Source organism: Gadus morhua, chromosome 1 (genome assembly GCF_902167405.1).
Source record: "Gadus morhua chromosome 1, gadMor3.0, whole genome shotgun sequence".
NCBI classification, from domain to species: domain Eukaryota; kingdom Metazoa; phylum Chordata; class Actinopteri; order Gadiformes; family Gadidae; genus Gadus; species Gadus morhua.
The window spans coordinates 29,949,566-29,971,424 of NC_044048.1; the positions used below are offsets into that span (position 1 = coordinate 29,949,566).

Sequence of the window (21,859 nt, forward strand, 5' to 3'; positions counted from 1 at the left end):
GTGGAGGATCTGGGGCTGGAGGATGATCTATGTGGGATTAATGGGGTCCCCGGGAAGACTGGAGGCAGCGCTAATAGAGAGAGCTACACCAGGTTCAGAGGAGGGGTGACCTCAGCACATAGGAGGAGAGAGAGAGAGAGGGAGAGAGAGAGAGAGAGAGAGAGAGAGAGAGAGAGAGAGAGAGAGAGAGAGAGAGAGAGAGAGAGAGAGAGAGAGAGAGAGAGAGAGAGAGAGAGAGAGAGAGAGAGAGGCAGATAGGTGGAAAGAGAAATAGAGATTGGAACAGATGCAGAGGAGTGAAGGGGAGGGAGCGATGGGGAGCGATGGATAACCGGTGAGGGAGGAGAAAGGTGGGGGGAGAGAAATTGGATAAAGTAAGAGAGGATGAGTGGGAGACAGAGAGCGAGAGAGACAGAAGGAGACTGAGTGAACGGGAGAGAGGAAGAGAGTGTGAGCCAGAGAGAAGGAGAGAGAGAGAGCTGGGGAGAGTCAAAGCAAAGAGGAGGTTGCGTGTTGACTTGAAAAATGACCCATAATGGGGGTGAAAGAAAATATTTGTTGTGCGTTTTGTTGAAGACACACAATCCAAAGACGGCTGAACACAAAATGCCCCCCTGACATAAAACCCCTCCCGTATCTTAATGTTCCTGGTGATAACCATGACAATGACAATGTATCATTCACATGATCGATAACCTGAACATATTGAGTTATATCGCGTTTGTTATTTAATTTACCCCGTTTTACGCAGTGGCCGTGTAGAGACCGCTCGATGCTTGTCATTCCGCCTGCAGGTCTCTTGTCTGCCAGAGGGAGGCGCCCTTCCCGGCCAGGTGCGTCTGCATGCCGCCCCACGCTGCTGGAGCTGCTGCTGCTGCTGCTGCTGCTGCTTCTGCCTCCTCCTCCTTCATCGCCTCGCTAGGGCACTTCGCAGGAGACTGGACTTGCTGCGCACAAAAAAAAAACATTTCCTGCAGATTTTCAAGATTTCCCTTCAAAACCGTATTTTGGAAAATGAGGCCATCGAGCTGATGAAACACAGCAGCGTGTCCGCGGCGCACGTTCTCGGGAGATATCGCTTCATGAGATCCACCAACATGCTGCGTGGGTGTATTTTTTATTAGTGTTCTTCGGAAGGGAGAAAAGAAGGGAATGAAACGTGTTTACGCACCCTCCGTCACCCACTGCCAACACCACCACCTCCACCATCTCTGACCACCGGTGATTCTTCTTCTTTTTTTTTTACTTGTATGCACATCTCTTCGAGACAAGGTGTTCATGGAGGAGCGACCCTTCGCCCTTTCTACCCGGACAGGTTCGGGTGATCGCTGGTCTCGAGACACGTCGAGATAAGGGGGCGCGAGGAGGTAAGAAGAGCACCACCTATTCGCGCGCTTTGCGATTGTAGGACCCACGTTAATAACCACCAGCATATACACATACTTATCAACGAGTTCACCGTTCATTCATCCCGGAATTACGAGTAATAACAACGAGAAGAACGCTTCCGTGATACCAGGGTTGGAACAGCCCACATGTTCGAGTAAAATGAGTCTCCTATGGCCAATCGGCTGGCGGGCAGAACGCGGTGCAGCGCGGCGATCCATCCCTCCAGTCGCACTACTCAGATCTAATAAAACGCCTGCTGGTTCTTTCTCTTGACGTGATGAATTCTGAAAGGCGGGTCATTTTTTGCTCAAATGATTGAGATGAAACTCTATCATTATTTTTTATTTTTTTTGGGGGGGGGGGGGGGGGGGGGGGGGGGATCATCAATGGTTGCTTAACCTAACAGTCGTTCCCCCCACCTCCACCATTGGCCCGGGTCCTAACATCCCGCCGCTGCAGCCCGTATCTACTCCACCTCGTCTCGAGGGGTTGTGCACGAGCCCAGGTGGACGTAGTGCATACATTATGCAGATTAGGCAGAACTTTGCATGGCCGACTGCTGTTTTAAGCAGATCCGATCAAGGTAGGGGTTCGTGGTGATTGCCTTAGCAAAGAGATGCAACCCATTTGAAAGTGAACACATGCACGCACGCACGCGCTTGCTCTCTCTCTCTCTCTCTCTCTCTCTCTCTCTCTCTCTCTCTCTCTCTCTCTCTCTCTCTCTCTCTCTCTCTCCCTCTCTCTCTCACACACACACACACACACACACACACACACACACACACACACACACACACACACACACACACACACACACACACACACACACACACACACACACACACACACACACATAAGCCATACCCGTTTCTCAACTCCATCTTGGACGGTTTGGATATTAGCTACTAATGTATGCGATTAGGTTAATTATGACTAATGAGTGTTGCGTTAATGCTCCGTCCCTCAACACACTTTGACCCGCAGCATCTGTTTGTTTGGTGACAAAGCCTGCAGATTTCAGGGGGTAGGGGAAAGTCTAGTGGACACAGGGAGGTTGACCCCAAGCCAAAGGGTTGAGGGTTCAAACCCCAATACCCCTAGTCTCCCTTTGGCCATCCTTGATTTAGATGCCTTCCCTGCTCATTAATCACACGAAAAAAATAACATTCAGTGCAACTCTCTTTGGGATAAGAACCTGTCTCCCTCATAGCAGGCGCTGTTGCTGTGTGCCGGTTTGGTGGTCGAGGCTGTGGTAACTAACTCTGACAGGCTCTGCTCTTCTGAATTCACCAATCTGGAGTGGAAGAGGCACAGTGCAGGAATTATTCATCCAAGCAGACCTCCTCACGCCCACCATCACAGCATCACCGTACCTGTGGGGAACTGCTGGAGATGGAACGCGCAGCTCTGTGTGCGCCCGTGCGTGTGCTTCATGTGTGTCTTTTAGTCGATGTGTGGTTTATTGGTGTGTGCGTGTCTGTTCATTCGTATGTTTGTTTGTATGTCCTTACTGGTATGTCTGGCTGTGTGTGTGTGTGTGTGTGTGTGTGTGTGTGTGTGTGTGTGTGTGTGTGTGTGTGTGTGTGTGTGTGTGTGTGTGTGTGTGTGTCGGTGTGTGTTTGTATGTGTGTGTCGTTCAGTGTTTGTGTGTGTGTCGGCCTGTGTGTGTGCGTGTGTGTCTGTGTGTGTGTTTGTGTGTGGTACATGCGTGGTTGGTGTTTTCTTTGGTCTGTGTGTGCGTCGTTCAGTGTGTGTGTCTGTGTGTGTGTGTGTGTGTCATTCAGTGTGTGGTACATGCGTGGTGGGTGTGTGTTTTGGTCAGTGTGTGTGTGTGTGTCTGTCTGTGTGTGTGTGGAACATGCGTGGTCGGTGTGTGTGTCGGTCTGTGTGTGTGTGTGTGTGGTTCATGCTTGGTGGGTGGGTGTTTTGGTTAGTGTGTGTGTGTGTTTGTGTGTGTGTGTGTGTGTGTGTGTGTGTGTGTGTGTGTGTGTGTTTGTGTGTGGTTCAGTGTGTGGTTCATGCGTGGTGTGTGTGTGTGTGTGTGTGTGTGTGTGTGTGGTTCAGTGTGTGGTTCATGCGTGGTGGGTGTGTGTGTGTGTGTGTGTGTGTGTGTGTGTGTGGTTCAGTGTGCGTACATGCGTGGTGGGTGTGTGTGTGTGTGTGTGTGTGTGTGTGTGTGTGTGTGTGTGTGTGGTTCAGTGTGCGTACATGCGTGGTGGGTGTGTGTGTGTGTGTGTGTGTGTGTGTGTGTGTGTGTGTGTGTGTGTGTGTGTGTGTGTGTGGTTCAGTGTGCGTACATGCGTGGTGTGTGTGTGTGTGTGTGTGTGTGTGTGTGTGTGTGTGTGTGTGTGTGTGGTTCAGTGTGCGTACATGCGTGCTGGCTGTGTTGTGACAGGTCCTCACGCCCTCATTGATCAGCCGTCGTGCGGCCGCTCACCGCACGCCGACAGCCCGCAATTAGCCAACCTGTTGGCCTCGCGCTGACGCAGTGAGACCGAGATGAAGAGCGGCGCTCCGCACCGAGCGCCTCCCGCCCGCTGCTCGCTGCTCCCACGGGACGGCGCCCCCATCAGCCCACAGAGAGCCCCTCTATTGTCCCGGAGAAGGACCCCAGCGCCTCCCACTAAGCTGACGGTGGTGTAGTGGGTGAGGCTCACCTCACAGAGCTCCAGCCGTCCCATCCTCCTCGTCCCCGCTGGCCAGCCATTCCTAGGTGTGTGTGTGTGTGTGTGTGTGTGTGTGTGTGTGTGTGTGTGTGTGTGTGTGTGTGTGTGTGTGTGTGTGTGTGTGTGTGTGTGTGTGTGTGTGTTTGTCTGTGCGTGTGTATGTCTGTGCGTCTGTGTGTGTTTGTGTGTGCGTGTCTGTGCGTGTGTGTGTGTCTGTGCGTGTGTGTGCGTGTGTTGGTCTGTGCGTGTCTGTGCATCTGTGTGTGTTTGTGTGTGTCTGCGTGTGTGTGTTTGTGTGTGTGTGTGTCTGTGCGTCTGTGTGTGTGTGTGCGTGTGTTTGTCTGTGCGTCTGTGTGTGTGTGTGTGTGTGCGTGTGTGTGTGTGTGTGTGTGTGTCTGTGCGTGTGTGTGCGCGTGTTGGTCTGTGCGTGTGTGTGTGTGTGTGTGCGTGTGTGTGAGTGTTTGATCGTGGGGGGGCTATCATTGCACTCTGGCAACCAGGTTTCCGTTTGAATCCGGAGCGTGTAAATCCAATTTCGAGGCGTTTGTTGGGAGGATACCGGGGCAGCCAGGCTATACATGAAAGGCAGGGGAAGGGAAAATCCTCCTCGCCCCTCCCCCCCCCCCCCACACACACACACACACAGCCAGACACACACACAGCCAGACACACACACGTGTCTGCTCTGACACACAAACGTCTGACAAACAATTACACACTCGATAAGTGGAGCTCTGAAGCGGACCGCGGCCGCTTTAGGACTCAAATGAGCCCCTCACCGAGGGTACTTAAAGGGGGAGACCAGAGAGAGACAGGGGGAGCTGGGTGGGGGACGTGGATGTGTGGTTGGGGGTAGATGTGCGTGCGTGTCCGTGAACCTGTGTGAGTGTGAGCTTCGGTTTATTAATGCAACTGTCTGTAAGTATGGACGTGTGTGCTTGTTTGTTGCCTTTGCAATTGTGGTTTTGTGTGTTTGTGCAGGCAAGGTGTTATGTGGCCAACATATGTGTATGTGTTTGTGCACTCGTCTGTGTGTGTGTGTGTGTGTGTATGTGTGTGTGTGTGCCATGAGAGGAAAGGTACGTGTTTGTTTGTGTGTGATTGCGGCGGTGGATATTATTGGATCATTACCAGATGCTGCCCTGAGCTCTCCAATATTATTTTGTGTGTAGCTTTGTGTGGGTTGCCACGATCATGTAAGGTATGAAATCAGGTATTGACAGTCATTTATTTAGCAGGATAACACCTTAAGTGCAGGCGTGGGTTGGGGTGGGGGGGGGGGGGGGGGGGGTGTGCTGTACCCACACAGAATAATCACAATAATCACACCCAACTGAACATGGTGCAAATTGCCTTCCCCTCCTTGTTGTGTTGCTCGTGGCCGGGCCATGATGCCCCGAGGTAATGAGATTATGATGACGATCCGGGCTGATCTCTTAAGCCCTAATTGCCGTCCCTGGATGAGGCCGCGCGGCCGCAGCTACTAAACCCAGCGTCCGCCGCTAAGAGAGAGCGATGCCATCTCCTGGATCGGGATGGAGGGTCCTCCCGATAGCCCCGCCCCCGTGCACAGTGCACGTTCCCCCACTAAGTGCACTTTCACGCGTATGTTCCACAACCACATGCACTTTCCACCACCACGTGCACGTCCCCCACACGTGCACTACGGTTATGCTGCTGCCTCCTAATACACACACACACACACACACACGCACACACAGACACACACACACGCACACACAATCACACACACGCACACGTACACACACACACATACACACAGACACACACACACACACATACACCCCGACACACAAACACACACACACAAACACACACACACACACACACACACACACACACACACACACAGACAGGCAGAAAGACACACACACACACACACAGATACACACACACACACACACACACACACACACACACACACACACACACAGACACACACACGCACACACGCACAAACACAACGCCACACACACACATACAGACAGAGACACACACACGAACACAGTCACACAGACACTCAGAAAGACACACACACACACACAGACACACACACACTCGCGGCTCCGGGTAGGCAGACAACCTGTCTCTGATTGCGGGCCCGGGCGGCTTGACGTGCCCATCGCGGCGCCGTGATTGTGGCGCGGCGTGGGGCCAGCTGCTCGCCGCTCGCCGCCCTGGGCGGGTCTAATTGATGGGACGGCCCCCGGTTCCCTGCCCCGGCCCCCTCAGGCTGGGCCGGGGCAGGGAACCCGTCCGAGTGAGGGATGAGCCTCCCTGGCTCTCCCTAATAGATTGGCATGGAGCTCGCCCCTCATGTCTGCGCTATCGCGTGCCCCCCCCCGGCCGGTACCGGGCGGCGCCGGGGCACCCGAGGACACGGATCAGGGCGTCCGTGGATTATTGATGTGGGAACCCACGCGCGGAACGGACGCAGCCCGCCGCGGCCGGCGTCGATACCGCTCTGAGGGTCTCCCTGAACACCTCCGGAGAGCGGCCGGCCGTTTGTGTCGGCCGATCTATCGATCTATCTGACGGTCCGGCGATCGACGATCTGTTTGCCTTGCCTGCCCGACTCTGTCGCTGTCTCTCTCTCTCTCTTTAGCTGTGTGTCCGTCTGTCCCTCGATTCAGCCATCTCGTCCGTACATTCACGATAGCTTTTTGAATACCTTTAGAAAGCTGTTGGTTATTTCGGTCTACCGATTGATCGATCATTCTGTCGATCCCTCTATCTGTCTGTCTCTCTGTCTCCCTGTCCCTCTCTCTCACTCTCTCTCTCTCTCTCTCTCTCTCTCTCTCTCTCTCTCTCTCTCTCTCTCTCTCTCTCACTCCTCTCTCTGTCTCTCTATCTTTCTCTCTATCTGTCTCTCTCTGTCTCTCTCTCTCTCTGTCTCTCTATCTGTCTCTCTCTCTCTGTCTCTCTGTCTCTCTCTTTCTGTCTCTCTATCTGTCTCTCTCTCTCACTCTGTGTCACTCTGTCTCTCTATCTGTTTCTCTCTCTCTCTCTCTCTCTCTCTCTCTCTCTCTCTCTCTCTCTCTCTCTCTCTCTCTCTCTCTCTCTCTCTCTCTATCTCTCTCTCACTCTGTGTCTCTCTCTGTCTCTCTATCCGTCTCTCTCTCTCTCTCTGTCTCTCTCTCTGTCTCTCTATCTCTCTCTCTCTCTCTCTCTCTCTCTCTCTCTCTCTCTCTCTCTCTCTCTCTCTCTCTCTCTCTCTCTCTCTCTCTCTCTCTCTCTCTCTCCTTCCATCCATCCAGAGTAACGTTTTGAATCAAGAACAGCGGAGCTGTGAACATCTACCATGTGAACCAGCAGAAGCGTTTGATTCGCCCCGACGTGTCTCTTAAACGCGACGCCCTCGCGGCCGTGTCGGTTGCGACGGGGTCGAGAGTAAGCCCGGCGGCTGCGGTACGACTCCGCCTGCTACCCCTCGAGGTTATCTCATCCCCGTAAGTGATGGATGGTCTGCGCGGCGACCAGAGCGAGAAAGAAAAACTCTCAGCTGGAAGCAGACGTAGTTATAAAAAATACATGTGCTTCTTCTCAACGCTGATACCCTTTTACTCTAATGCGCTGGTGTAGAGAGGATGATGGAGGCAGTTTGTGACCCCCCTGACCCCCTCCCGCACCGTGTGTCTTCTGTCCGTCCGTCTAGTGAGGGAGATACGAGCGGTTCTGCAGAGTCATCACTTACTAACCAGCCCGGTTTCTCTGATCCCAACAGGTCAAGCTCCCCTTCTTTCGGAGGATAAAGAGTGTCATTCCCAAAGCTTATTGGATGAAATTCCCCTTCGCCCTTGGCTGCCAAAGATGACGTTGCCATGGAAACAGCTTCTACTGTTATCAATCATTGACAATCTGGCAGGTAGATTGTCTCGTTTTTTTCCTGTGTTGTTGTCGTTTTAATGATTCTCTTTTCGTCGTGGACGTTTACAACTCTGCGTTTCTATCTGTGGAGATCCGGAATGATGAGTCTGTCAGGCGTGATGTGTGTGAGGGTCGACGCTGAGCAGAACGCTTCTCGCCGTAGATTTCCGCTCAATAAGAGGGGCAGGGTTAAGAAAATAATAATACTGGATTGGTAGCCATAAATCTTGTGCTGTTGTTCTCACTTTATTTTTAAATCGTTGCTGCCGTTTCCTTGTCTTGAGTTTATATATATCACCGGGAGGATAAAGACATCAGCCAACGGCCATCGGAAATTGAGTCATATTTTAAAGTGTGTTAACGTTAGATGGACCACAACAGGATTTTTTTATAGCTGATCCATATATTTTATTTATTTGTCTATGGTATATGTTTCTTATTCAAGATGACATGTAGATTAAATTTGCAATAGTCCATATGATCTACTTGAAAGTTAAACGTAACATATTTTCTACCTTTTGATGAAATCGAACACGGTTCTTTTGGATTTATGAACCAAAAAGCGTTACGTTTCCCAGCATGTTTCTTCAAATGGTGAAGCTAATTTATACTGTCCCTTAGTTACCTTCCTTTGGATATTAAATCTATCAATCTTTTAAACTGTTGTCCCCAGTATCATACCATTGCAGAACATTTATCTTGTGTTGTACAGCTAGGTATGCTAAATATTTAATTAAAACTTAAAATCGAGCTTCCATTTGCATTTTCATAGCTAGCGGTTTGAGAAAAGGTCAAACACAGAAAATCATGATTCATTAATGAGTTATATGGATTTAGACATTAAATGTGAACCATTGAGACATGAAACATCGGTCATAAAACATTGAGAGCTCCAATGTATTAAAGTTTAATGGAAGTGGTCAAAACCACTAGAAAACACTGGACATTTCCAAATGTTTTCCTAGTGCATGTATGCATAAATGTTTCATAGCAATTGCTCAGCTAGCCCTGGCAAAATCTAATCAAATAACTTGAACTACAACTCCCCTATGCCAAGCCAGTCTTAAGGCCTCTGAATCAAACACTGATCATCCATTGGAAATCTATTCTCCTTTATGACTTGCCCCCCCCTCCCCTCATATTCACAGCGCTAGCCCTCTGTTGTCCCTGATACCATAGTAACGATGTCCCGGATGTGTTTAATACGCGAACCCTGTCGCTGCCCATCCAACAGTGATGCGACCCACTCACGTCCCATCTCAGCTGCACTGTCTTGGCTGAGGAGGACGGTTTCCCTGGTGAATCACAAGCAACCCTCGATCAGGCCAGGATAGTGCAGTAGCTTGGGTCTTTCACTCCCAGGGGAAAGGTTCTGGGTTCTATTCCCACACGTCTGCACCCGACTGTAGGATAGGTAAAGATACTTAAAAACGATACATGTACGATTATGTACGAAAAACAGTTATCAACAGAATTTGACAAATTAACAGTTTTGAAATTATTTCAAAGTCTTTATTATGTTGTGAACTTTTGTTGCCGAGATATTAATTTGAGCTAGTAGCTGGCCTAGCTAGCACCGGCCGGTAAAGGTCGTAATACCACTTTGTTCCACAAGAGGCGATAGCTGTCACTGCAGCGTCCAGCCCACCCTCAGTCCATCAGGAGAGAAGTAGAGCTCCCCTCTGGGCAGCTCTACTTCTACAGATTCTAACCTTATCACATTGCGGTCGTACTTAGTAACTGAGTTTGTTAGCTCACGGTGCGCTGAATATTCACAGTAGGGCTTATCCATCGTGATGTCCCATCGCAACACACGCCTCCATTTTGGTAGCATAATAGCATTGCAATGTGAGTTATTATGCTATGAGTAAGCTGTTTTTGATCATTGTTAACCAAGCAATCGTGAAATTATTGTCATTATGCAGAGACATTGCTGTGATTGAAACTGCGACAACGACTCTCGTGCGATTCGTGACAAAAAAAAGGTTATTTGTTTTGTTCAAAGGTTTAATGTTCTCTTTAACCTAGGTTATGGTATGTTTACGTTGATTCTGGATTTTACAGCATTAAGACTCTTGAGTCCTCTCAATGGCGGAGAACCAGCAACAAAAAAGACAGTTGGCCAAATCCTACACTTTGCACCTTTAAACGGTTACTGTGAGTGAAGCGTCTGCTAAAGGAGTAAACTAACCGTCTCCTGACAGTTTGTCTCGACAGCGGGTCGTTCCACGGCCCAAAATGGATGATGGAGCCTGGCGACCTTTTCATCCCTCTGGAATCCATAGAGGAGGAGGCGACTCTGACCTGTGATGCCAAGGGAATCCCCCCACCTCAGTACAGGTATTGACATGTGGATAATGGATATGTATGGATGGATGTGTCTGTTTGCGAGTTAATCCTAAAATATTTATCTTGTGAGAGGAGGAGAACCAAAGGAAGGTTCGTGTGCACACAAAACTAAAAAGTCGGCGGTAAAATGAATCCCAACAGATGTCACCCCTGACAAAATCTGTTTTTCAGCTGCGCAACTTTATTTTGGAATATTAACAGTTTATTTACACACACTCGTACACCGGTGCGTCTTTAATTACACACGGGTTGAAAATAATAGCTGTGAAAAATAGACTCCCTCTTCGAGTTACAGAAGTGAATGTTTGAAGCTGTCTGCTGACATCAGGACCCAATGGCAGGCGGCGAAATTATGAATCCTACTATGGCCACGCCAAAAACACGCCCGCCTCTATTTCTGATTGGTCCGTCCCACATGTCACCTCTATCTTTGATTCTACTGTCTATGGATTCGGCTACCGCGCCTTTATTGGCTTGATATTAGGTGCTAGGGTTAGGGTTAGGGGTTAGGGTTAGAGCTCTTTTGTGACGCTCTCGAATGCTCACAGCGAGGGTACCGTCGTAGGGCTTTAGAGCATCCAGTTGAGTTGCATGCAACCCGGCCAATCACAGACAGAGTAGGGCGGGCCTTGGCGTGATTGGATTCGTAAATTCGCTGCCATGCGACCCGGTCTACACACACTCCTGCACCTTCTGCACCCCCACGCCGACCGTCACGACCCATCCCAAAGCGGAGCTTTATCCCTACACCTGTATACATCTGTATACAGGTGTATTAAGATGCAGAGTCTCATCCCTGCCTGTTTATTCTCTCCTCCGACCCAGAGATATGTTTTCAAACGCCAACGCCGAGACTTTTAAGCAGTCCTGGCGATTTATATTGATGAGCACGCCACCGTTCGCCCCCTGGCCCACTCACCCATCCCTCCCCTCCCTCTCTCTCTCTCTCTCTCTCTCTCTCTCTCTCTCTCTCTCTCTCTCTCTCTCTCTCTCTCTCTCTCTCTCTCTGTCTCTCTCTCTCTCTCTCTCTCTCTCTCTCTCTCTCTCTCTCTCTCTCTCTCTCTCTCTCTCTCTCTCTCTCTCTCTCTCTCTCTCTCTCTCTCTCTCTCTCTCTCTCTCTCTCTCTCTCTCTCTCTCTCTCTCTCTCTCTGTCTCTCTCTCTCTCTCTCTCTCTCTCTCTCTCTCTCTCTCTCTCTCTCTCCCCTCTCTCTCTCTCTCTCTCTCTCTCCCTCTCTCTCTCTCTCTCTCTCTCCCTCTCTCTCTCTCTCTCTCTCTCTCTCTCTCTCTCTCTCTCCTCTCTCTCTGCCTCGTCTGGCCCGATAGCATCTCAGTGACAGGCGCAGCGGCGCATCTTAATCACCTGCTCCTCTCTCCCTCCCCCCCTCCCCCCCCCCTCCCCCCTCTCCCCTCCCTCCCCACTCACCAACATGGTGACACACCCGGCCTGAAGCGTTTATCGCGTTCTCGACTCTCGGCATTTGAGCCTCTATTCCGCCGCCGCCGCCGCCGCCGCCACCACCACCGCGGTGGATTTAGCATCCGCCGACAGCTAGCGGTGATGATCTGAGCGATAGCGGCGCCGAGGTTTGGCTGGGTTCATTACCGGCGCTGCTTCACCGGCTCTCTGGCCTGGGAGCGGCGTTTCCGTGGCGCTGATTAAAGGGTGAGATGAGTGTGTCTTAGCGGCGAGCGCTTTGTGCCTTCAGCAGCCCTCGCTATCCACCTTCCCTCTTGAAGTGCAAATGTACTCGAACACGTCGCTGCCTGCACCCTCCGCTCGTCGACCCTCATCCGGCTCCCGCTCAACCTCTCGCTCTTCCCTCTGTCTCTGTCGCGCCCTTTCTCTCTGTCTCACTGATTCCCCATCTCTCTCTCTCTCTCTCTCCCTCTCTCTCTCTCTCTCTCTCTCTCTCTCTCTCTCTCTCTCTCTCTCTCTCTCTCTCTCTCTCTCTCTCTCTCTCTCTCTCTTTCTGCCCCTCTCTGCCTCTCCCTCTCTCTCTTTATCTCTCTCCCTCCCTCAGTCTCTCTCTGACTCACACTTTTGCTCTCCCCCTCTCGATCTGTCCCGCTTCCTCTATTTCCCTCTCTGGCCGTCTCTCTCCACGTCTTTCTGCCTCCCTCGCTCTCTCTCGTCGTACATTTTTACAATTTTCTCTCTCTCTCTCTCTCTCTCTCTCCCCCCCCCCCTCTCTCTCTCCCCCCCCCCCCCTCTCTCTCTCTCTCCCTCCCCCCCTCTCTCCCCCTCTCTCTCTCTCTCCCCCCCCCCCCTCTCTCTCTCCCCCCCCCCTCTCTCTCTCCCCCCCCCCCCCTCTCTCTCTCTCTCTCCCTCCCCCCCCTCTCTCCCCCCCTCTCTCTTTGTCCACCACAACCCTCTGGTGGTCTTGGAGGTCTTGGAGGCCCTCTGTGGTGGGGGGATGAGGGCTGAATGTGCCCTTGAGGAGGCCTGCTGTTTGCTCTCCATCCCTCCGTCCATCCAGCCGCTCTGAGTCTATAGGGCGGGGGTCCACAACCCAGCAGGGAGAAACCCCCCCCCATCCAGAGCCCACCATACCCATGTCTGTTCTGGGGAATATATCAAACCCTCACACACGCACGCACGCACGCACGCACGCACGCACGCACGCACGCACGCACGCACGCACGCACGCACGCACGCAACACACACACACACACACACACACACACACACACACACACACACACACAGTGGTGCATCCAGAGCTAACATCCTCGCTACACAGAATTAAAGTAGTGCAACTTCAGCTAAGTGTGTATTTGCATTTTAAAGACATTAAACACACTCGATAATGAACTACTTTTAAACATGCAACGCTTATTATGAAGCAGAGAGGAGCCCATTCATACGATTTACGGTACCCCCCCCCCCCCCACTCTCTGATACTCCCCATGGAAACCCGGGACTTTGGAAGGGAAGAATATTTCCGAAACGTGAAAGTATAAAAAATACATCTCCTTGACTCCTGCTCTGTAGCAGCAACTTAAAAGCGAGTCGGATAAGGTGTGAAATGTGTGCTGAGGGGAGTGGCGCATTGCGCATGCACTCCCCTCGAAACACACGCGCACACACTCGACATAAACGCACACCAACACACATTGGAAACACACTCGGCCTCACCTGTTCCAGCCCACTGAATGTCCATAATAAGGTCAATCTCATATAAAATGCAGCAGTAGAATCCATACTTTGGTGCTTCGGCCGGCCGGGCAGTATTGTACCCCTACCGAAGCACCTGCCACGAGCAGTTAGGAGAGCCTTCCAGGACGGCCTCACCCCCCGTCAAAACCTGACGCACGCTTTTGAGAGACACATTTCAAGGTTTGACTTAAAAGCCTTTTTGAAAGAGACGCAGCCGCCTCCCTGGCTCTGTTGTTTTGCACTTAGTCTCGGCGAGACCAAAGGTGGGCGAGGAGAAGGAAATGTTTGTTTGGGTTTTCAGAGAAGATAATAATTTTGTGAGGAGAAATAAAATAGCTGTATCATCCTTGAACGCTTACAATCCTCTCCGGATAAATGGCGTTTAAAAAGGGACGGGCCGGCGGAATAAGAAAGTGCCAATCCATTGAATCGAACCTTGTGGGCTTTTAAAAGTCATTTGAGGCTCTCTCCCTTCCCCGGCTCTGTACTCCATAAAGCATCAGCTTTATTTTCATCGCTGCCTCTTGAGGTGTGCAAGGATGCAATTTAAGAAATAAATAAGGTGTGAAGGGCTCCGTGTGTTTTGCTGTTATTTTTTCTTTAAACGCACTCCTACCTAGTGTCAGGTGCTAATGCCGTCTCCTGGCGGGAAAACACAAGAAGAGCAATGTGGCGATAAACAGGGCGCGCCGCGGCGTCTGGGAATACAGTCGATATATCTTTCATTAGCTCCCAAACCATTCGTCTTCCTTTGCCCCGAGGAACGCCATGGCTGGCGTTTTTTATTAGGTGTCAATTCACCTTGTTTTTCTTTTAAATCTCCAATAAGAAAAATGTAAGTAGTTTAAAGCAAATCTTTCTGAAAAAAAAAAAAAAAAATGAAGAAAGAAGGAACAGACTGTCTTTTCAAAAAGAGCAAAAAAATCGAAACCGCTTTTTTCGTGAACGGCAATCTTCGACCCAAAAACAAAAACCATCCGATGTCGGTGACTCCAGTCCCCCTCAAAGGAGCATTTAACCGGTGGAGGCATGAATATGTATTGAAATTGGGTCCTATATGTAGTCGAATAATAAAATAAAATTCTAATTTGGTGCCGTCTTGACCGAGAGAAGGCAGAAAGTGACTTTTTGGCGCTTGTGGATTGAAGACAACAACTCCCACCATGCACCACGATGCACAGCTTCGCTGGCCACTCCCGCTGATCTAGATCTCCGCCTATCGGACACCTCGCTGTGGATGGTCCCACCCACTGGCACTGCTCTGATAGGTCTGTAGCGTCAGTGGGTACCACCCCCTATAGAGGGGTGGGACTAGTGCTGGTAGTCTTACGAGAATCCTCCCCTCTTACACTTAAAATCGTCATATTGCGTCATCTTAAACAGGAAGTGTTGGAGATCGATACGGATCTCTCCAGTCTCTCCAGAAAATAAGAGAATGATGCACGACCATTCAAAAATATACCTAGGGTACCTAGGGTTTGTTTCAGGTTAGAACACCAAGTCCAAGGCATCAGGTGTCTCCACCGCCATTATCCCGTTGGTAGCCGCTATAGTTGACTTTTGCTGCTAGCTCACTCCACCAGAGAATTTCTGTTGGCCCCAGTGTATCCAGGAGTAGGGGGAGTGTATCCAGGAGTAGGGGGAGTGTATCCAGGAGTAGGGGGAGTGTATCCAGGAGTAGGGGGAGTGTATCCAGGAGTAGGGGGAGTGTATCCAGGAGTAGGGGGAGTGTATCCAGGAGTAGGGGGAGTGTATCCAGGAGTAGGGGGAGTGTATCGAGGAGTAGGGGGAGTCTATCCAGGAGTAGACAAGGATGACCATGTATCTTTCACGGCGGCGTTGTAGCGAGTAGAGGTTAAGATGCTTGAGGCGGTCCCAGTAGCTGAGATTCGAGCAACCCGCTATCCTTGCAGTGAAAGAGCGCTGGAAAGACTCAATCATGATAACGTCGCACTGCAGATGTGGTGACCAGAGAGCACAGCAGTACTCTACGATGGAGCGAACATAGGTCTTGAAGAGCAGTAGCATCGTGCTTTTGTCCCTGATTGAGAATGAGTGAGTGATATGAGTGGGTTTCTGACGATACAAAGCTTAATGGAAATGGGTGAAGTTTCCCTTTAAGGCCTAAGCGCAACCAAGGGTTCTCTCCTAAGAGCTGCTGGGTGCTGATGGGGTGGTCTGTGTCCCCCCCCTCCCCCCTCCGCAGATGGTCGTTGAACGGGACCCTCATCAATCTGAGTCTTGATCGCCGGCGGCGTCTGTTCGAGGGGAACCTGATCATCAGCAGCCTGGACCGCTACCAGGACGGGGGGCAGTACCAGTGCACGGCCTTCAACCCGCTAGGCGCCGTGCTCAGCCGCAGGGCCAGCCTGCAGTTCGCCTGTGAGTCCCTCTCTCTCTCTCTCTCTCTCTCTCTCTCTCTCTCTCTCTCTCTCTCTCTCTCTCTCTCTCTCTCTCTCTCTCTCTCTCTCCCTCCCTCCCTCCCTCCCTCCCTCCCTCCCTCACCCATCCCTCCCCTCTCTTTCTCCCTCTCTCTCTCTCTCTGCCTCTCTCTCTCTCTCTCTCTCTCTCTCTCTCTCTCTCTCTCTCTCTCTCTCTCTCTCTCTCTCTCTCTCTCTCTCTCTCTCTCTCTCTCTGCCTCGCCCTCCCTCCCTCCCTCTCTCTCTCTCCCTCTCTCTCTCTCTCTCTCTCTCTGCCTCTCCCTCCCTCCCTCCCTCCCTCCCTCTCTCTCTCTCTCTCTCTCTCTCTCTCTCTCTCTCTCTCTCTCTCTCCCTCTCCCTCTCCCTCTCTCTCTCTCTCTCTCTCTCTCTCTCTCTCTCTCTCTCTCTCTCTCTCTCTGCCTCGCCCTCCCTCCCTCCCTCTCTCTCTCTCCCTCTCTCTCTCTCTCTCTCTCTCTCTCTGCCTCTCCCTCCCTCCCTCCCTCCCTCTCTCTCTCTCTCTCTCTGCCTCTCCCTCCCTCCCTCCCTCCCTCCCTCTCTCTCTCTCTCTCTCTCTCTCTCTCTCTCTCTCTCTCTCTCCCTCTCCCTCTCCCTCTCTCTCTCTCTCTCTCTCTCTCTCTCTCTCTCTCTCTCTCTCTCTCTCTCTCTCTCTGCCTCGCCCTCCCTCCCTCCCTCTCTCTCTCTCCCTCTCTCTCTCTCTCTCTCTCTCTGCCTCTCCCTCCCTCCCTCCCTCCCTCTCTCTCTCTCTCTCTCTCTCTCTCTCTCTCCCTCTCCCTCTCCCTCTCTCTCTCTCTCTCTCTCTCTCTCTCTCTGCCTCGTCTGGCCCGATAGCATCTCAGTGACAGACGCAGCGTTACACCATACGGTGTGTTTTATTTTATTTGGTTTTTGGTTCGTTTGGTTTTTCTCTTCCTTTTCTTTCTATTTTAGTGTTGCGAATTAACTCGTGTGCTAAAACACTCGAACAATACATCTGGTTTGCCCAATGTAATTGCTTTGTCCACGTCGAATAAACATTCATAATAATGTGTTTACTTATCCTAAAGTCAAGTCCTCCCGAGTGTCGAGGAACATCTAGAACGGGAGTCTTTACTGACTTGGCGGTTTTTCTCCAGTGTTTACTCGTTTAAACCTGAGACGCAGAATTTGTGATTTGGAATGTTTGCACAATATTTTTTATATTTTTTCCTGAAACTGAACTGAATACATTTTAAATTAACCAGTCTCTTAAGACTTTGCTTCTCTCGTGCTCTTTTTTGGTCCAATACAAGAAGAAAGTTGTTCGAAAGAGGAATGGCAAACTAAAACACTAATTAGGATTCACAGGGAATCACATTTTACAGTGTTTGCTCATTACCATACGGGTTGTTGTGATTTAGGTTGCATCGTAGACGGCTGTTTTCATTACGATTATACGACAACGCCGCTAACCCAGCCTCTCTCCTCCTCTCCTCTCTCCTCTCTCCTCCCTTTTCCTCCCTTCTCCTCCCCTCTTCGCTCTCCTCTCTCTCCTCCCCTCTCCTCCTCTCCCCTCCTCCTCCCCTCTCTCCTCTCTCCTCTCCCGCCTCCTCCCCTCTCCCCTCTCCCCCCTCTCCCCTCCCCTCTCCCCCTCCTCCCCTCTCCCCCCCCTCCTCAGTCCTGGATCATTTCAAAGTGCACACCAGGAGCGGCGTGTCTGTCCGGGAGGGCCAGGGGGTGGTGCTTCTCTGCGGGACCCCGACGTCGTCTGGAGGTGAGTGCCCTCTCTCCCTTCACTCTGGGTCTCCTCTTCCTGTCTGCTGGGGTTCAGCGCTGTCTGGCTCCCCAGATGAGATAAGAGACAACACTTAATTAATACCTGCAGCAGAGGGGCTGCGTAAAGCCAGGATCACATCAACATTCAACCAAGAAGTCTAATACATCAGCAGTATAGATATAGATATATAGATACATAAATATACAAAATATATGTAATAATATGATAGAAGAGAAATGTGTGTAAATATATAAAAAGTGTATAACTATATATAAATATATATATACATAATTATACAAAGTAGATGTAATAATAAGATAAAAGGAAAACAGAAAACGTGTTTGTAGGTAGTTCACCCGCTCCTCCATTCCCCCTGGTCTCTGTAAGCTGACCCCGGTGTGTGCTCTGCTGTGATTGGCTCCCTGTGCCTCCCCCCCCCCCCCCCCAGACCTGACGTACGCCTGGGTCTTCAACGAGTACCCCTACTTCGTGCAGCAGGACCACCGGCGCTTCGTGTCCCAGAAGACGGGGAACCTGTACATCGCCAAGGTGGACCCGTCGGACGTGGGGAACTACACCTGCGTGGTGATGAACAGCGTCACCAAGGGCAAAGTGCAGAGCTCGCCCACCTCTCTGATCCTCCGGTCGGGCGGTAGGTAGAGAGACGGGCGCCGGGCGGCGCTAACAGCTTCACACGGTGCCCTAATCCCTCCAGTATCGATCCCCTTGGGTTCGTTTGACTCGCTGCCATCGCTTCATGATCCGCTCGGAACACGCCCGATTGTGTTTATTGTCACGGTACCAAAAGTATATTGATCCCGCGGCCGCGTTCTAGCGGTGCGATGCAGATTCTGTTTTTCATACGGTAAAACACACTTTGAGAGCATTCCCGAGACGTTTACCGTCAGTAGGGCTTATTTAAGGGCGGGCGCTGAAATATTTATCGCAGCCGCTACTTTAACTGCACTTGATGCATCGTCGTGGCATTAAAAGAACGGTGCGGCGATTTGGTAAACAGTCACAATGTAGGCCAGTAAATAATGCACCCTAAATCTCCTTCAGTGCTGTCCCAGCACTTTTCCCACTCTTTCCTCCTCTTTAAAAGCCCTTCACTCGACTTCCAGGGGAATTCTCGTGCCAAATCTCTGCGGCGGCGAGTTTCTCTCAGCCTTCACGCCGTCTCGGAGAAGCGGAGAAAATAAACATCGGCCTTTTTATTTGTGATGAATTAAACATTAGCTGATAAGTCGAGCGGCCTGTGTGTTGAGCCACATCCCTTCTGCGTGAGGGTTCGAGACCCCTTTTGCTTTCTAGGCACACGACGAACAATTTTGGCTAAACATAACGGTCTGAATTTACTGAACCGAGCTATGTATTTGACTTTTCCTCATCTGTTTTAGACCCCATACTGTATTGGTTCAAATCCCCCAGATTTTAAATCTCGATGAGACTTTTACCTGGTTAAATAGAGCACCCTTTCATTCCTCCTTCGTTCTGGTCTCAGAAAAAGCCTTTGTTTAGTTTTAACGAGTCATCAATCACCGACATGTGCTTCTCCCGCAGTAAACGAACAATTTCGAGTGTTCCAATATTTCAAATTGGAGTCTGCTGGACGAGTCCCCTAATCTAATCCCAACACTGGGGGCCTGGAGCCCCTCTCTCCCGGCCCCACGCAGGGTGTTTGTTCTGGGCCTGTTGACTCCCCAGCTTGGCTGTGTCTCCGGCTGCTGTTGTTGTTTCTCTGCGTGCGTCGCGGCGCCTGACGCGCGTCACGCCTCATGCATAATGGAGGACTGAGCAGGCCGTGTTTGTGCTTGCTTTTTCCCGCAGACGTGATGGGCGAGTACGAGCCCAAAATAGAAGTTCATTTCCCCGACAACGTGCCCGCCGCCAAAGGATCAACAGTCTCTCTCGAGTGTTTTGCCCTTGGGAAGTGAGTCGGCTTTACTTCAAGTGTGTTTACAGTCTCCTGAATTATGATTATTATCTCAGTGGAAAAAGTCCCTATATTCTCTGAAGTAATAACCGCATTTCTGCTTTGTGACGGGTGGCGTCTCCCCTTAATTAGTCCGAACAACGAGTGCGTTTCTCTGCCTGTAAAGGTTACGTGACTGCGCTCGAGTGTTTCCTAGCCCCCTTCCCCGAGCGTTCTGAAAGTACTTCACTGCAAGTGCGAATTCTTCCCATACCTCCAACACTTCTGCACACGCCGCAAATACCATCCAACAATCTCTCAGCGTGAGCCGAAAGCGACCGCTGATTGGAAAAGCTTTTAACGTGCTTACATCAAAAGACGCCATTACACTCGGCCCCGTTTTCATCTGGCTCTACGTCTCTCTCACTCTCTCTCTTTTGCTCTCCTCCCTCTTTTTCTCTCTCTCTCTCTCTCCCTTCCTCTCCTACCTCTGCCTCTCTCCCTCTCTCTATCTTCCTTGCTCTCTCCACCTCTCCCTCCCTCTCTCTCCCTCTCCCTACCTCTGTCTCCCTCCCTCTCTCTCCATCTATCTTTCTTACTCACTCTCTATATCTCCCTCGCTCCCTCCCTCGCTTCCCCTCCGCCCCTCCCTCTCCCTCTCTCCCCCCCCTCCTCCATCCCACCCCCCCTCTATATCTCCCTCCCTCCCTACCCCCCTCCCTCCCTCCCTCCCTTCCCCTCTCCCCCCCTCCCTCGCCTCCCCTCCGCCCCTCCCTCCCTCCCTCCCTACCCCCCTCCCTCCCTCCCTCTCCCTCCCTCCCTCCCTCGCCTCCCCTCCGCCCCTCCCTCTCCCTCTCCCCCCCTCCCCCCCCAGCCCTGTCCCAGAGCTGACCTGGAAGCGTGCCAACGGGGTGCCCTTCCCCAGCAAGGTGAAGATGAAGTACTCCAACGCCGTGCTGGAGATCCCCAGCTTCCAGCAGGACGACATGGGCGGCTACGAGTGCGTGGCGGAGAACCGGATGGGCCGGAACACGGCCGCCGGACGCCTGGCCTTCTACGGTAACGACCGTGGAGCCCGCAGCCTGACACGCGTCCGCCTCAGAACCGGTTTACGCTTCATTGGGACGTTTTTTAGGAAACGCTTTTGTCCCAAGCAACGTATATTATTCATTATTTTTTTTTAACCGAGACAAGCAGGTAGGAGTGATGGGTGGTCTTGCTCAAGGGTTCCGGCAGATAGACGGCAGACATTGGGGTTCGAACCTAAAACCTTCCGGCGGGGAGTTAACCCCCTAACCACTGGACTACCTGCCCTGTGGGGTGGGTTGTTGTGTATCCCTGTGTGTGTAGTACGGTGTGCGTTTGTTGCTTTGCGACAGGACAGTGAAAACCGACGGGAAAGAGGAAACCCGGCAGCAGCGTAGCGACGCCGTCGGTGTGGGGTTGCTGTTTAATGTACTTAATGTTCTTAATGTATTCGGGGTTTCATTACCTCGTCATTCCGTTCAGCATTTTAAGTGAAACATTTGGAAGGTAGGACGCGACGCATCGACAGCAGGTGTTGATAACAGAATCAGGTCGGATAATACGGTTAAAGGCGGGAAATTAAATAAAGAGCCTCCATCGCGGGCGCACGCAAGTCAGAGATAAACGAGACAGGTTTGTTCTTATAAACTTCACAGCACAGCCTCAGCCCTGATGTCTCACGGGGTGTCGCGGCGTCGGAGCGCCGAATAAAAACACGCCGGCGCTAATTGGAGCCGACAGAACCGCACACACCTGAGACGTGAACTCGGCACGCCGACGCCGCCTAATGAGCTTACTGATGCCGCTTAATGAAACGCCGATCGGTCCCCGAACCCGAACGCCACGCCAGGGTGAGAGGCAGGCGATGTCGGCCCTGTCGGCCGCGCCCTAGTCAGAGACGGGCTCTGAGTAGCGGTAACCACGGTGAAGGTGGCGCCCGGGGAGGTGAGGAAGGGGGGGGCTGTGTGTCGGCTCCGCCCCCTCACGCGGCAGGGGGGGGGGGGGGGGGGGGGTGGAGCTTCCTGTGTTTTTCGCGGCTCTCTGTGGTGCGCGCCGCGGTGCTAATCCTGACGTGCTCCCAGGTGCTGACCCAGTTAGCGTCGCGGGGAGCTACGGCGGCGCAGGCCCGGCTCCCCTCTGTCGGCTCGCTTACTCACAGATGTGAAGGCGCGCTGTGCACCCCACACACACACACATGGCACACACACACACACACACACACACGCACAGACACTCACGTTCGGATGACAAACACACACATACACACAGACACTCACGTTCAGATAACAAACACAC

At 51.6% G+C, this 21,859-nt stretch overlaps 1 protein-coding gene across 1 annotated transcript in view; it reads left to right on the forward strand.

The window, feature by feature from the left end:
* The first annotated feature begins 894 nt into the window (after positions 1 to 894).
* The window catches only part of LOC115542196 (contactin-3-like), a 23,134-nt gene continuing 2,169 nt past the window's right edge, over positions 895 to 21,859 (forward strand). Inside the window, exons 1-8 of the mRNA XM_030354390.1 lie at positions 895 to 1,367; positions 7,801 to 7,941; positions 10,148 to 10,283; positions 15,656 to 15,831; positions 17,524 to 17,619; positions 18,071 to 18,274; positions 19,453 to 19,555; positions 20,412 to 20,596. Coding sequence (XP_030210250.1) covers positions 7,887 to 7,941; positions 10,148 to 10,283; positions 15,656 to 15,831; positions 17,524 to 17,619; positions 18,071 to 18,274; positions 19,453 to 19,555; positions 20,412 to 20,596 — 955 coding nt within the window. The 5' untranslated portion in view covers positions 895 to 1,367; positions 7,801 to 7,886. The remainder of the gene's footprint in view (positions 1,368 to 7,800; positions 7,942 to 10,147; positions 10,284 to 15,655; positions 15,832 to 17,523; positions 17,620 to 18,070; positions 18,275 to 19,452; positions 19,556 to 20,411; positions 20,597 to 21,859) is intronic.